This window comes from Scyliorhinus canicula, chromosome 18, assembly GCF_902713615.1.
Source record: "Scyliorhinus canicula chromosome 18, sScyCan1.1, whole genome shotgun sequence".
Taxonomy (NCBI): Eukaryota; Metazoa; Chordata; class Chondrichthyes; order Carcharhiniformes; family Scyliorhinidae; genus Scyliorhinus; species Scyliorhinus canicula.
Window position 1 is genome coordinate 27,252,493 of NC_052163.1, and position 16,800 is coordinate 27,269,292.

A 16,800-nucleotide genomic window follows, 5' to 3' on the forward strand; every position below is an offset into this window, starting at 1 on the left:
AAGGGAGACAGGGGAAGGCTGGATACCTTATTAGGGAAGGATGGGGAGAATGTCTGGCGAAGTGTTGGGGGGGGGGTGGGAGAAAATCCAGGGAAGGAGGATGGAGTGTCTGAGGAAGGGGTGGGGAGTGCCTTGGAGGGCAGGGTCAGTGATGTCACCACTGGAGTCTTGTGGCGAGAAATTAGAGATCACTGGTGGAACAGTCACGGGGAGCGAGGTAGGATGTGGTAGAGTGGCTGGCTCAGGTAACAGGAAGGCAAGGGTCAGGATGGGCTTGAGGGTGGTAATGGGTGTTGGTTCTGTGGGGAGGAAAGACATGTGAAGGTGGATCGTGATAAGGTCCAGGGTAATGGGGAGAGGTTAAAGTTTGACAGAGGGAAGAGGTATGGTGATATTGGGTGGGTCTATGGTGATGATGGGAAACTGGTGGTGACAGGGAAAGGATAAAGGGCGGTGGAGCAAGTTTTAAAGGTCATTTTCCCAAGCTGACCTTTTCTACACAGTTAGTCAGTGAGATCCCTCGAGATGGCAGGAGGGTCTTTTCGGGTCGGTCAAGTTCAAGGTCAGTACAAGCGGCTGATTAAAGGGACGGCCTAGTAATTATGAAACAAAGATGCTCAGTTGTAGTGAAGATCACATTGCAATAGGTTTTTTTCTGACTCAGTCATGTAACATTGATATCCCAGCAAGTATGCAGCTGTAACTCATTCTGTGCCATTTGTTTTCAGCTACAGTCAGAGGCAGGGATGAAGGGAGGTCAATACCTCAAAGGGCACGCCTCCAAATCTCCATTCTCCTGTTTTAATGGTCATGGCTAACAGTTGATCATGTGTTTAATCTTTCTATGCTGCCAAAGCAATGGTCTCCCTTTAGAGTCTCGAAGGTCATGGAGACAGGTAGAAATGTGATTGCGTGAGGCTTCTTGCACATAGCTCTCACCCTGGTTAAAGAGCAAAGTCTGCATCTGTGTTCAGGTATAAACAGGAGGATTGCACATCTCTGCTCCTCTAGAATGTCCTTCACCTGGAAGGGATGAGGTTGGGCTGCCATGTAGAGACAGAGGCTAGGTGAAGGGTTTGGCACTTGCCTGCTGGCTTTGAAATGGAGGGAAACTTGTGAAGGACAATAATCTATAATACTTAATCTGTCACTTCCAATTCATTGACACATTCACCGAGGCATCAATGATGCAAGGTGCTGGCAATCCTGCCTTGGGAATTACTTTCATCCAGGTGAGGTGCAGGAGGGGTTGGCACAGGGTCATGAGGAGCAAGGATCTGAGCAGCAAGAGGTGGCAGGGCCTCGAGATGATCAAGATGCTGGTGAACATGGACCACTGCAACGGTGAGCACTGGCGTGACCATTAGTGTGTATCCCGAGGTGCTCTGGTCTAGAGATGAGCAAGAGGCATCCTCGTATGTCCCGGGATGTGGTTGCTCACACCTGCCAGCTTCTCCTGTACAAGCTGTGGTTGCAAGGACTCTGGAGGAGTAATGTGGGCCTCCTGGCGTGCTGTGACTGAATGTCTGTCTGGGTGCTGTTTAAACATGGTGCCAGGTCCTTCAACTCCATGAGGTAATGTTGGGGCGAGCAAATTTCTGCCCACCCTGCCATGAGGTTCGTTAAGCTCCTCAAGGATGCAAAATGAGCTGAAACGTGGAAGATCGCACATGCACTCAGCCCACTGCCCAGTGAGAATCATGTAGACTGATCCACCCCCCACCGAACTTACTCTCCAGAATGGAAAATTCTGCCTTGCGACTGAACTTTCAAATTGACATTTTTTCCTCCCTTTTAAGGTTGGCTTATTTCACCTTTAGAATCCAGAAGAGTATACAGAATACTGCTTAAACCTAAAGGGACATTACAAAGTCACATTCAACAACAATGTATATTTATATTGCATCTCCAGCATAATGAAACATTGCAAAGTGGGTCACAGGAGCATTAAAACAAGGTATGGCACCAAAACACGGAAGGATTGCCAGAAGGCTGGTGGAAGGGGTAAGTATTAAAGTAGATCATAAAGGAGGAAGGCAAGATAGAGAGTGTCATAATATGCACCCATGCACATCATGAGGTAAAAGCAGGCAGTGACAGACACCCAGGTGAGCCAATCAACATACAGGACAGAACACAACCAATCACCAGACAGAACACCGGAGGGGGGCTTCCAACTATAAAACACACGAGGCATCAGTACTCCGCCTCTTTCCACTGGTGACAACTGTAGTGACAGTCAGGGTGTATATACCAGTCAGCACCTTCTACATGGGGATCAGAGCTAGCCTGGTCTTGTTAGTTGGAGTCAGTATACTTAGAGTATACTGAGAGTTAAGGGGAAGCACGGTAGCATTGTGGATAGCACAATTGCTTCACAGCTCCAGGGTCCCAGGTTCAATTCCGGCTTGGGTCACTGTCTGTGCGGAGTCTGTACATCCTCCCCGTGTGTGCGTGGGTTTCCTCCGGGTGCTCCGGTTTCCTCCCACAGTCCAAAGATGTGCAGGTTAGGTGGATTGGCCATGATAAATTGCCCTTAGTGTCCAGAATTGCCCTTAGTGTTGGGTGGGGTTACTGGGTTATGGGGAAAGGGTGGAGGTGTTGACCTTGGGTAGGGTGCTCTTTCCAAGAGCCGGTGCAGACTCGATGGGCCGAATGGCCTCCTTCTGCACTGTAAATTCTATGATCTAGTAGTAGAGCGTCAACCCACAGCCAGCTGTGTGCATTGTTATAAAGTTCAATAAATCGTATTGAACCAACGCCTACGTTTGGTGTATGCTTTACAGTTCATCTGCATCTTGTTGCAGTCCGTGTTACCCCAGGAGGAATAACACGACAGAGAGAGGATGATGTGTGGAGGCGGAATTCAAGACCTTGGGGGCCTGGCAACTAAAGGCGCGGCCAAAAGGCCCAGACGGGGAGGAGGGCTGATAGCTGCTGGGGTTCTGGAGAGGGACATCGTGTGGCAGCTCTCACCTTCCTTCTGGATTCTCACCTCCCCAGCCCACTCTGGATAGACCCATAACTCCCCCCCCCCCCCTCCTCCTTAACTCAGCCCCTCCCTCTCTCCTAAGATGCCAGGACTGCTGAGTATTTCTGGTATTGTCCAGCACCCCCAGAATTTGGCTTTTGTATTTGTGTTCAATTCATTGGCCACCTCTCTGCAGTGCCCCACCTTGAAACCCTTCTCAGTGTTGGGGGATTTACCCTTCGTCTCTTTTACCTCGTTCACTTCCATTGCTTCCTAGTTTCCTTCTGGTGACTGCGATCAATCGCATCGTCCGTTTCTGGCCAGTTCATCAAATGGACAGAGAGGGATTCGTCAGGCAAATGCAGATCTTTGCTATCTCGCAAAATCAGGGCGATCCAGCAAACAGGTGCATCTGTTTATCCAACTCGAGGTGTTTAAAATGGTCATTTCTGATGTGCTGCTGTTTTGCCAATGGGACCTCTGCAGTGGGCTCTGGGTCCCAAGCGCCGCCGTCTCGCTCTCCGGGATTAACCGGCACTTCCGCGCGCCGCACCCAGGTGGCGCTGGCGGCAGCGAAAAGGAGCGGCAACAGCAGCGGCGGCCGCTGACGGCTCCGCCCGCGCGCACGCGCGCGCCCTCCCCCACCCTGCGCGGACACGCGGGTTCTCCCTTCCAACCGCCCCGCCCTGCTCAGATTCGCGCGCGAGCTGCCCCCCAAACCCGCACGCCAGCCAGCCAACCGCCCCTCTCTACCCCGTTCTGCGCAGACGCGCGGGGTCCGCGCGCGAGAGCCCTCTAACGGCCGCCCAGCCCCGTTCTGCGCAGACTCGCGGGTCCGCGCGCTCTGCCTGACGCTGACGCGCGCGCCGCAGAGAGAGGGAGGGGACGGGAGGGGGCGGGGTCGGCGGGAGCCTAGGCCCCGCCCCCTGCTCCCCATGGTCGCTGAGTGACAGCAGCCTCGGCCAAAGCAGCCGCGCGCGATCTGGGCTCCTGCTGCTGGAGCGGCCGGGAAACGGGGCAGCGGCGGCCGTTCATCTGACAGCAACCCCCTCCCCTCCCGCTGCCACAGCCTCTGCAGCCACCCCTGTGAGGGGTGCCAACTCGATCCGGTCAAACTTTTCCTGTCACCCTCCCGGCCCCGCCAGGAATGAATTATTGGGTCTTTATTTTTTTGAATGGGGAGGACTGGAAGTTGTTCTTCAGCCTCTCTGTCGGCTGCTTAAAACAAACAAAAAAAGTAAACCAGAAGCGTCCAAACACAGCCCGGAGCAACTAGAGAATTCACCAAAGCAAAGCCCCGTCATAAAAAAGCACATGGATTAAAACAGGAGCAAGGGGGCGGGCAGTGAGGCAACTTCAACCCCTTGCTCATCAAAGGAGCGCCTTTTCCCAAGTTTCAGCAAGTTTGATGCCCGCTTCAAACACTATGAAGGCTTTTTAAACATTGATTCCGGGAGAGGAGGAGGAGGGGGGTTGCGCTCGGGGAGCTCCTCGGATTTGGGAGTTCCCCGCCTCCCCTTGTGCCTGGCCGGGGCACTGAGATCCCGTTAGACTGGCACAGCCTCCAGCCCGCCCGACCGTCGATCAGCAGCACCTTCCTCCGACTCGACCGTCCTGGCTTCTCCTCTCCTCCTCCTCCTCCGAGGCGCCTCGGGGGTTGTGTGGATGTGGACAGGATCTACCTGGCTGTAGGGGGGTGGAAAAGAAGAAGAAGAAGAAGCGAGAGAGAGAGAGAGAGAGAAGGGATTGTTGCTCCCCGAGAGCTGCAGTTTGACAATGTGGAGGAAGCCGGGGCTGGAGACCTGCCTTTGGGTGGCTTTTTTACTTCTGAACAGCGCTGCAACGCGAGCACAAGGTAGGTGGTGGAAGGCGGACACCGGGAGAGATGTGGTGCTTTTGACAGGGGCGGCAGCATTCCCCCCCCCCCCCAAAAAAAGGCTGCAAGTGTTGAATTGGGGAGCCCAACAGCAGCTAGTTCGGTGGGACATAATGCAAAAAATAAAGCTGCTGTTTGTCTGGCACGGAATAGAGCTGGTGCAAAAAAAAAGAACAGTGCAGATTTCGTGTTCCTGTCTCACCGTTGAAGCGAGAGCATTCCCGAAGAATCCTACAGTGGAAATAATTGTGACTTTTTGACAGTTTTTCTGGGGGGGGGGGGGGGGGGGGGGTTGCAGTTGAGAGGGCGGGGTGGGGAATGGTGAGCAGACAGGCATGTCTTGGGTGGTGGTGGGGGGGGGGGGGGGGGGCACCTGTGAATAAGAGAGCGGTGCTTGGCTCAGTCCAACCAACGTGGTGGATGTCTGGCAAAAAAAAAGGAGGTGCAATAAAAGCAGAATCAACTGAGCGAGAGGCTCCAGACGCCTGGACGGGACTCGACTCAGATGTCGATCTCTCTCATTTAACACCCAGTAGAAAGTAAGAGGAGGGGGAGAACTTGGCAGCCAGGATATTGGCTGAAGATGCGAGAGGGAAGGGGAATGCACGGGGACAGGGAGCAATGCCCAGCAGCTGGGGAGAGGTCATCTTCCAGTTGTAGTTAAGAAATCGAGTGGTTAACCCGTCGAATTGTGTTTGAAGGATGGGATGAGTGTGGAAAATGGAAATGAGAATGGGTTGCAGTTAATTATGTTGAAGTCTGGGGAGGGGTTGGTGGTGACAGTTCTCTCTCGATTTCTGTATCGATGTTCAATGACTGCTCTTTATCAATTTAACTGATCGGTTCTGAGGATTGGTTCAGGCAGAATGTGGCGGATTTGTATTTTTTTTAAACATTCTTTTCAGCAAATGGGGGGGGGGGGGGGGGGGGGGGGACTTCCTTGTCTGGCACAGTCAGGATTTGAAATGCAGCACGTTTTTCTTTGGTGTGTCCGCTTTCATCTGGTGGTCTGAAGAGCCCGGACTCCCTCCTCATACCACAGCTCCTTGCCCAGGGCTGGGTTCGACTACTTCCACCACCCAACGTTACCCGATCCCGGAGACTTCACTGGTTGGCTGACTGTTTGGGTTGTTTAAGTGACATTTTTCCAACCCTTTTAAAACGGTCAATCAGGACATTCCCGGCGCAGCGAGGAAGTGGTGAGGTTTACCCATTCAGTCATTCCTGACAGCGGATGGCTTGTTGTGAGCCGCTGTCTCTGGTTGACAGCCTGTGCTGTCGCCCCTGTGTTATTGGCTGCATCAATCTGGCCAAGTCCTTTGATGCCAGTCGCGATGCGAATCCTTTACTTCGCACGAAAACGCCTTGGGGGGGGGGGGGGGGGGGGGTGGATTGAGAAAGTGCTTTAAACTGGGAAACCACATTCTTCTTTTTTAACTCGGCAAAGACCTTCAGAGAATCATTATTCGGATTCCTGATATTGTTTAGTGAGACCTCAGTGTCTTCGGAGGGGCAGAATTGCGAGGCTGGTTGGTCGCCGCGGTGTAGTTTGGATACTTCCGTATCTCATTGTGCCACGAAAGCTCAGCTTTTGTAATGAAAAGCTAAGATTAAAATCCTCCTGCTCCAGATATTGATGCGCCGCATTGCAAACTTTCCCTAAGCAGCAGCGCATTGAACTACCCTCTGGTCATGTTCCTCTGGTCCAGGAACAGCGTGTGCCCACCGACTCCACAATGCCTCTTAAAATAAAGGATAACCGACGGCCAAAAGTCGTCAGATTGCGTTGACACCGACAAGGGGAACACTTGTTGCGGTTGCATCGCTCACATCCTGGTGCGAGTGGTTTTCACAGGTGGGGTCAGTTTGTCCAGGGGTTGGGGGTGGGAATCCCGACCTGACTCGCCAGCAAGCCATCTGCGAGAGCAGAGCCTCTAGCGGAATGATGAAGAGGGGCTGTGCCTCAAAAGCATCCATAGTCTGAAACTCTACTGAAGGATGAGGGCACACCAACTTGGAAGGAAGCACCATGGGGCTGAGAATTTATTTAGCACCGTTTCAGACAACTGTAGTCCCAGACTGTAGGGTTCAGGTGCTACAGGCAGTAGCCATTGGTTTCCTGGGATGGAGCCTCCAGCTGTACAGAAACACTCTCTTGAATACCTTTATCAGACATAAACGTCAGGCTACACATTGCAATGAATTACATCAAAGTGAGTGGCTATGCATTTTCTCAATGAAGTTTTGAAACCTGCAATTGGAGTTATTGGCCTTTTAGGGTTTTGTTCTTGGCCATTGTCACGAAGCACGCTGATATTATCTGCCAGAGTATCCCACCTTGGAACACTGGTTTGTGGAGATGTATAGTTTTATTTTGTTGTAGTTGGAGGAGCCAGACGGAACCCCAGTGAGATAACACAGCCCAGTCGTCGTGTAACAATTATTAAATATTATTTTTTCAAGTAAAGAAAAGACAAATACACATAATACAAATACACTCTACTCTCATGCAATCAAGATGTATGAATTACGAAACACACACAGTTTATATAGAGTGTACTGTTTGATCCAGAATATATCCACAATACCTGAACTCTGTTAGACTTCCCTGTTTCCCAACCAACATCCAAATTAAATAACCAGCTTATAGTTACCGCACAATACAGGGATGATACTCAAGTGTGGAAAACTACTTTTCCTGATCATGCGAAGAGGTCTAAAATTGCCATTACAAAGGTTTTCTGCACTGCCTTGGCTTTAAGACTTAGAGGCTTGTTTCATGTAAACTCCAAGCTTGATGGCTGGAAACTGGCTTGTCTGATTTCTGAGACTGCTAGATGTTAACTACCTTCCTGGCTTCTGATTATCGGGCCAATTATACCTTTGTTCCTCTTTGCTAACGCCTTCTGTCTGCCCCATCAACTTCCTTGACTATACATTAACACATGTATATCTTGGTGATCTTGCCAATTGTCTATAAACTGTTTCTCCTCATAAGCTATTCACACCTGATTTCTATCTAAACTGCCTTCGAATCACGTCCCTAAAGACGTGCTGTTTGGTGAATTGGGTATTCTGAATTCTCCCTCTGTACTTGAACAGGGCCCAGAGTGTGGCGACTGGGGGATTTTTACAGTAACTTCATTGCAGTGATAATGTAAGCCTACTTGTGACAATAATAACAATTATTATCTCATTATTGGGATAGAAGCATATCAATGGGTCCTTTGTGTACTGTCTACTGCTGTCTCTCGGCAGATTTGTACCTTCAGCTGGACTTCTCATCCTATTATGTTTTATCAAATTTACTTACTGCTTTTGCTAGGCAGATTCATGATTCATGTACAAGTTTCACTTTAGATTTCCTCGAGAAATTTTGTTGAGTTTACAATACGTCATAGAAGCACAGACTAGAGTCACAAATTTTAATGAATGCTAATTATAAAACAGTTGTACATTAGTAACAATCTGATTACCATTGTACAGTGCTAGATGTTGCTCATTGTAACCTTTGGTAAAGATTAAGAAGAGGTCTGCAAGCATATATCAATATTTCTATTGGGCGCCTCACATAGTAGATAAAATAAGTGCTGTTCAAATTAGCGGTTCAGGTGTTTGCCGATGTATATTGTGAGATTTTTCTATTTTGGGCTTGTATTGTATGTCAGCTATTCTGTTACTTATATACGTGCACTGCCCATTACTGTCTGAGAATTACATCAATTGTGTCAATACACCGGTCTTCCGTAAAATAACAATTGTGTTGGAGGACTTTATTTGAAAAGTAATTGACCATTCTACAAAGATTGTCTGGATTGCCTATGCGCTATCTCAATAAATGTGATTGCTTACTACCAATTCAATGTTGTCTGTGTAAGATGTCTAACAGCCTAACCTGCATTTTATTTTTGAACCTAAAATGTTTTGGGTGAATCTGTCAGTGAAGTGAGTTTTCTAATGAAGAATAGAAAAACAAAATAGATATTTATGATCAGAGATGGTATTATGCAATGAACATTAATTTTGCCCCTTTAAGATTCGTATCATCATACCTCTGTTACATCACGTTATTATTTTTTTTCCATCTCCTGACGGCACTGACTCGTGTTGGGATCCGATGTCTCACACACCAGCCAGCACCTTATTGAAGTGCCATTCTTTATGCTTGAGTACAGATAGTGAGAACAGATCGTCAAACTGCCTATTCACTATCTAAGAACAGTAGCCCGGCTTTGCAATGATAATGACAAGGAAATTGTCAATGTCCGTTGTCATTACGCCTTTGAAATTGACAACAATTTACGGAGTTCGCACATGCACGGAATAATGCAAAAATCCAGAAGCTGTTGTCAATGTGCTGAATTTTGTGGTCATCAGCAAAGCAAGGGGAGTCAATGTTGATCTTTAAAAAAAGCTGCATTGAGAGAGCTAGCGATTCCTGTGGTAAAACGTTTAACGTTCTTGATTTGCAACTGATGGTGGTTTAGTTTAATAGCGATTCCCAGCATCAATCTGAAGTGATTTCATCAAACTGTTAAACAGCCAATCACATTAATGAATTGTCACAGACAGCTACTGAAAGCACCAATAATCAAATCATTCCTTAAAAGATTTGCAAAGAGCAAAATAAAGAGTAGGACATACACATTGGGTTTAAGGAAGAAACTGAAATCCGATGAACAAACTAACCAATCAGGAGGGAGACAGTTAGCAACATTCCACAAAGATAAAATGTACTTTTCAGAGAAAATTGGTTGTTTAGCAATAGTTATTATTCAGATTGCCATTGAAAACCCAATTATAACTTATTGAACAAGAATAAATTTTGTGATATAAAATGTAAATTAAAACGGAAGGGTGATCCATGCTTTTAACATTCTGGTTTACTGTCTGTGAGAATACATTAATGCAATTGGCTACCTACCTTGCATGCTGTTATCACTATTGCTGGCGCCTAAAGAGCTCTTTGACTTTTTGCCAAAGGAAAAATCTACATACAGAGGTGGCTAGAGCTTTGTGGGCAGCTTTTATTGAGGTCAATAGTGACCACCATTGCTTTGCCATTGATGGCAAATTCCAGCACAATGATTTTCTCAGATAATGTTCACAAATGTACATTTCCAATAGAGTCTCCTGTACAAATTTCAGGCAGAAGGTTCCAAACTGATTTTATTTCTCTCTTTCACCAAACCTCACCAGTTCTACCTTCCTTACTGTTGCCCAGTTGTGACCTACTAGCTCAGCTGAGACAGCATTACATCAGTACCTAACTATGGTCTCTATGTTGCCTGTCATGCTGGGTGGTGTATTTTTCAACTGAATCCACTATTTATTGATTTGGCAGTGGCCCAATTAGTTTCAGTCCAAGAAGAGAATGACAGCTTTGTTTCACAAACTAAAGGAAAGAATATAGTATGTTGTACACATTACACTAAATTACAAGAATATAGGCAATTGTTGAGTGGTTGGGGAGGTCTTTTGATGCTTAGGTCACCTGTATATAGACAAAACAATATACCTTGACTGTCTGTTAATTTACACAGCCCATAAAACACCATTTTTCCAGGAGGGTGCCTTTTATCTTAAATGTTGTACTTTCCCACATTTTAGAGTTCAAGGTTATATCAATTTTTCATCTCTGACCTTCCAATTACAAAGTGCCCAAGGACACATATAGCTATAATGTGATGACCACCACAATTTGTTAAAGAATGTAAGTCAAAATGAATGCCCTGAATGTTTTACAGCCCTGCTGGTAGAACAATGCAGGACCAATCAGAAAGCCAGAGAGTGAATCTACAGTTCTTGGAACCTGACTATATTTTATGTTTGAAGACACGGTTTAAAATCAATTTTTATCCATAAATTAATCATCAGAGAAAAAAATGCATGAATTAATTGTGAATCATAGAAGTTGCTTTGTGGTTTACTATGCTTAGACCCTTTAAAAATAAAAATCGAAGGTGAATTCCTGGTGATACTTTTTTTTCTGAACAAATTTATCTTTCTGTACCCAGAATTGCATATCTGTATTTTTTTGAATGGCCGGTAACTACTCTTATGTTTCATTGATTTTGTTTTGGGCCTAATGCTAACTGTTATCTTCAAATATGAAAGAAAGCAGAAAGATCTCCCAGCAAGCACTTTGAAACCAGCTGTTCACAGGGTTGCTATCCTTTATGGAAATTCCCAGAGCCTCCCAGAATTTAAAGAGTAGTCTCTTGGATTATCCAGGCAATGGATATAGCAGTTTTTAAGTGTATAGTTCATGAATATTATGGTGGTGGTGTGTCGCAGATCGCTCAGGAGTCCAGGTTCTTGTGGAAACATGCATCTTTACATGCATGTTGCAGTCTGGAGCATGAATAGTGATGGTAGAGGCTTCCAACTTTCTTCTCATCACCTGACTGAGCAGGAATCACTCCTGCTCTTACCGCTTACAGTTGAATGTGTGTTGGAAGGAGTTGATACTCAACCTCTTTGGCCACATTATGAGCATCAAGTCCTGGGATGGGACTCAGATCCCGAAGGTCTGACTCAGAGGCAGTTTCGATACCCCAGTGTGCTATAAGACCTCGTTAATAGTTATTATAACCGCAATGATTGACTGGCCGACAATGGTGGAAGTAGAGGTGTAAAGGTCACATGATGAAACTTTCCGAGTTGGCAGTTCTCGGACAGGATTCTCCCGTACCCAGCGGGATGGAGTGGCGTGAACCACTCCGGCGTCAGCCTGCCCCAAAGGTGCGGAATCCTCTGCACCTTCAGGGGCTATGCCGGCGCCAGAGTGGTTTGCTCTGCCGGCCGGCGTAGAAGGCCTTTGGCGCCGCGCCAGCCAGGGCTGAAGGGACTCTGCTGGCCGGTGCGGGTCCGCGCATGCGCAGTGGGGGGTAGGGGTTCACCTTCGCACTGGCCATTGCGGAGGACCACGCGACCGGGGCGTAGGAAAAGAGTGCCCCCCACGGCACAGGCCCGGCCGCGGATCGGTGAGCCCCGATCGCGGGCCAAGCCACCATGGGGGCACCCCCCCGGGGCCAGATAGCCCCGCGCCCCCCCCCCAAGGACCTCGGAGCCCGCCCGCGCTGCCAGGTCCTGCTGGTAAGGGACCTAGTCTAATTTACGCCGGCGGGACCTGCATAGAACGGGTGGGACTTCGGCCCATTGCGGGTCGGAGAATCGCTGGGGGGCCGCTGCAAGCGGCCGCCGACCGGCGCGGTGTGATTCCCACCCCCGCCAAATCTCCGGCGCCGGAGAATTCGGCGGCCGGCAGGGGTGGGATTCATGTCGCCTCCCCGGCGATTCTCCAACCCGGCAGGGGGTCGGAGAATCCCACCCCTCGTTTCTGGTATAATTAAGGTAAGGGAGCTGGGAGAGGAGAATGAAAATTACGATTGATCTGGGAATGACTTCTCCCAGTTTCTCTGCACTTGACATTATTTTAGATCTATCCTTCTGGGGCATTGTTAATAATTTTAGGTCTTACCCCTCCTCACTGTATTGTGTTGAAAAATAAGACTTCCATAGAGAGCACATAGATGTACTGAGCATCTATGAAACAAATAAAAATGTGGTAATATAATCTTGAACACCAGAGATTCCTGATTAAAGAACAGTCTGTTTAAAGATGTTTCAAAGAATACACATTTTAGCATTTGGAACAAAGAAGGAAAGAATATTACACTACTGAAATTTAAATATATTATCCCTTGTTTTCACAACCAATTTCATTAAAAACAACATGGGAATGCCTTTGTACTTGACAAGATGATTTTTATCTGACTATAGTAATATAATTCCATCAAGCACTTCAGAGCCAATGCAGTTCCTTTGAAGTGAAGTCATGGTTGTAATGTGGAAACGCAGCAGCTAATTTGTGCACAGCCAGCCCCTCCGAGCAACAATATGGTGATCACCAGATAATCTGTTTGTGATGTTGATTGAGGGATAAATATTGGCCATGCCAAAATAACTCCCCTGTTTTTTTTAAATAATGCTATGGGATCTTTTATGTCCAACTGCAAATGGAGCATCAGTTTAACGTGTTATATGAAAGACAGTACCTCCGACAGTGTAGCATTCCCTAAGTGCTGCACTGGAATGTCAGCCATCAGTTTTGTGCCCAAGTGTGGAGTGGGACTTGAACCCAGAAACGTAGGATTCGGGCAAGAGTGCTACCCATCGAGCTACACCTGACATTCATACGAGTTAGATTTCCAAACATACTCAACAACGCCACAGCAACGTTAACTTCCATACAATAGTAGATATTTTATTGGAGGAACTCCATACCTTAATGATGATAATAGTTCTAAAAAATTAAGCTTAAGGTGAAAGACATCGCAATAGCAATTTTATTGAACATCTTCACATTGCAAAGACATTTGGGGGAATTGGTTTCAAGAAAGCCTTTGCAAAATTGTTGAACAAATTTAAATCTAATTTCTGATGCCAACAGAAAATGAACCTACAAAGTTATTGTAATTGCTTGTTGAGATTGATTGATAGTTCCAATCGATCAGTGCATAAAAGCTTAAGATGAACCATTTATAAATGGACATGAGTCTGACATGTAAAGATTCCATTTATAGAAGACTTCAGTTTTCTTTAACTTGTTCTTGGGATGTGTATGTAACTGGTGAAGGAGACAAATGTGTATTGCCCAACCTTAGATGCCCTCGACATTAAGAACAAAGAAAATTCTATGTATCTCTCTCTGTATAGAACAAAGAAAATTACAGAACAGGAACAGGCCCTTCGGCCCTCCCAGCCTGCACCGATCCAGATCCTTTATCTAAACCTGTCGCCTATTTTCCAAGGATCTACTTCCCTCTGATCCCCGCCCGTTCATATATCTGTCTAGATGCATCTTAAATGATGCTATCGTGCCCGCCTCTACCATCTCCGCTGGCAAATTGTTCCAGGCACCCACCACCCTCTGCGTAAAAAAAACTTTCCACACACATCTCCCTTAAACTTCCCCCTCTCACCTTGAAATTGTGACCTCTTGTAATTGACACCCCCGCTCTTGGAAAAAGCTTGTTGCTATCCACCCTGTCCGTACCTCTTAGAATTTTGAAGACCTCAATCAGGTCCCCCCTCAACCTCCGTCTTTCCAACAAAAGCAATCCTAATCTACTCAACCTTTCTTCATAGCTAGCACCCTCCATACCAGGCAACATTCTTGTGAACCTCCTCTGCACCCTCTCTAAACCATCCACATCCTTCTGCTAATGTGGCGACCAGAACTGCACGCAGTATTCCAAATGTGGCCTAACCAAAGTCCTATACAACTGTAACATGACTGCCGACTCTTGTACTCAATACCCTGTCCGATGAAGGCAAGCATGCTGTGTGCCTTCTTGACCACTCTATCGACCTGCGTTGCCACCTTCAGGATATAATGGACCTGAACTCCCAGATCTCTCTGTACATCAATTTTCCCCAGGACTCTTCCATTGACCGTATAGTCCGCTCTTGAATTGGATCTTCCAAAATACATCACCTCGCATTTGCCTGGATTGAACTCCATCTGCCATTTCTCTGCCCAACTCTCCAATCTATCTATATTTTGCTGTATTCTCTGACAGTCCCCCTCGCTATCTGCTGCTCCACCAATCTTAGTAACATCTGCAAACTTGCCAATCAGACCACCTATAAATTTGTCCAGATCATTTATGTATATCACAAACAACAGTGGTCCGAGCACGGACCCCTGTGGAACACCACTAGTCACCCTTCTCCATTTTGAGACACTCCCACCACTACTCTCTGTCCCCTGTTGCCCAGCCAGTTCTTTATCCATCTAGCATTCAACCCTGAACCCCATGCGACTTAACTTTTTCCATCAACCTGCCATGGGAAACTTTATCAAACGCCTTACTGAAGTCCATGTATATGACATCTACAGCCCTTCCCTCATCAATTAACTTTGTCACTTCCTCAAAGAATTCTATTAGGTTTGTAAGACATGACCTTCCCTGCACAAAACCATGCTGCCTATCAGTGATGAGTCTATTTTCTTCCAAATGTGAATAGATCCTATCCCTCAGTATCTTCTCCAACAGTTTGCCTACCACTGACGTCAAGCTCACAGGTCTATAATTCCCTGGATTATACCTGCTACCCTTCTTAAACAAAGGGACAACATCAGCAATTCTCCAGTCCTCCAGGACCTCACCCATGCTCAAGGATGCTGCAAAGATATCTGTTAAAGCCCCAGCTATTTCGTCCCTCGCTTCCCTCAGTAACCTGGGATAGATCCCATCCGGACCTGGGGACTTGTCCACCTTAATGCCTTTTAGGATACCCAAACCTTTCCCCTTCCTTATGCTGACTTGACCTAGAGTATTTAAACATCCATGCCTAACCTCAACATCTGTCATGTCCCTCTCCTTGATGAATACCGATGCAAAGTACTCATTAAGAATCTCACCCATTTTCTCTGACTCCACGCATAAATTCTCTCTTTTGTCTTGAGTGGTCCAATCCTTTCTCTAGTTACCCTCTTGCTCCTTATATACGAATAAAAGGCTTTGGGATTTTCCTTAACCCTGTTAGACAAAGATATTTCATGACCCCTTTTAGCCCTCTTTATTGCGCGTTTGAGATTTGTCCTACTTTCCCGATATTCCTCCAAAGCTTCATCAGTTTTAAGTCGCCTAGATCTTATGTATGCTTCCTTTTTCATCTTAGCTAGTCTCACAATTCCACCCGTCATCCATGGTTCCCTAATCTTGCCATTTCTATCCCTCATTTTCACAGGGACATGTCTGTCCTGCACTCTAATCAACCTTTCCTTAAAAGACTCCCACATTTCAAATGTGGATTTCCTCTCAAACAGCTACTCCCAATCCACATTCCCTAGCTCCTGCCGAATTTTGTTATACTTGGCCTTTCCCCAATTTAGTACTCTTCCTTTCGGACCACTCTCGTCTTTGTCCATGAGTATTCTAAAACTTACCGAATTGTGATCGCTATTCCCAAAGTAATCACCGACTGAAACTTCAACCACCTGGCCGGGATCATTCCCCAATACCAGGTCCAGTATGGCCCTTTCCGAGTTGAACTATTTATATACTGCTCTAAAAAACTCTCCTGGATGCTCCTTACAAATTCTGCTCCATCTACGCCTCCAACACGACATGAGTCCCATTCAATGTTGGGGAAGTTAAAATCTCCCATCACGACCACCCTATTGCTCCTACATTTTTCTATAATCTGTCTACATATTTGTACCTCGACTTCACGCTCGCTTTTGGGAGGCCTGTAGTAAAGCCCCAACAATATTACTGCACCCTTTCTATTTCTTAGCTCTACCCATATTGCCCCAGTACTCGAATCCTCCATAGTCAGGATCCTTCACCACAGCTGTGACATCATCTCTGACCAGTAATGCAACTCCTCCACCCCTTTTACCTCCCTCTCTATCCCTCCTGAAGCATCTATACCCTGGATATTTAGTTGCCAATCTTGCCCTTCCCTCAACCAAATATCAGTAATACTGGTTTAGCTCACTGAGCTAAATTGCTGGCTTTTAAAGCAGACCAAGCAGGCCAGCAGCACAGTTCGATTCCTGTTCCAGCCTCCCCGGACAGGCGCCGGAATGTGGCGACTAGGGGATTTTCACAGTAACTTCATTGAAGCCTACTCATGACAATAAGCGATTTTCATTTTCATTTCATATTCCCAGGTACCAATCCAAGCCCTAAGTTCATCTACCTTACCTGCTACACTTCTCACATTAAAACAAATGCACCTCAGACCACCTGTCCCTTTGCATTCATCATCTCCTCCCTGTCTACTCTTCCCCTTAGTCACAATGAGTTTGTTATATAGTCCCTTACTGACTTTAGTTGCTGCCTCTTTACTGACATCTAACTTCCTAATCTGGTCCCATCCCCCTGCCACATTAGTTTAAAACCTTCCCAACAGTGTTAGCAAAAGCACCCCCTAG

At 46.7% G+C, this 16,800-nt stretch overlaps 1 protein-coding gene across 5 annotated transcripts in view; it reads left to right on the top strand.

Annotated features, from left to right (window-relative positions):
- The first annotated feature begins 3,927 nt into the window (after positions 1-3,927).
- The window catches only part of sdk2b (sidekick cell adhesion molecule 2b), a 1,143,109-nt gene continuing 1,130,236 nt past the window's right edge, over positions 3,928-16,800 (top strand). For all 5 annotated transcript variants that reach the window (XR_005458034.1, XM_038777821.1, XM_038777823.1 and 2 more), the window contains exon 1: positions 3,928-4,826. Coding sequence is in view for 4 of the 5 variants with exons in the window: in XM_038777821.1 (XP_038633749.1) it covers positions 4,748-4,826 (79 nt within the window). In the remaining variant the exon portion in view is untranslated. The remainder of the gene's footprint in view (positions 4,827-16,800) is intronic.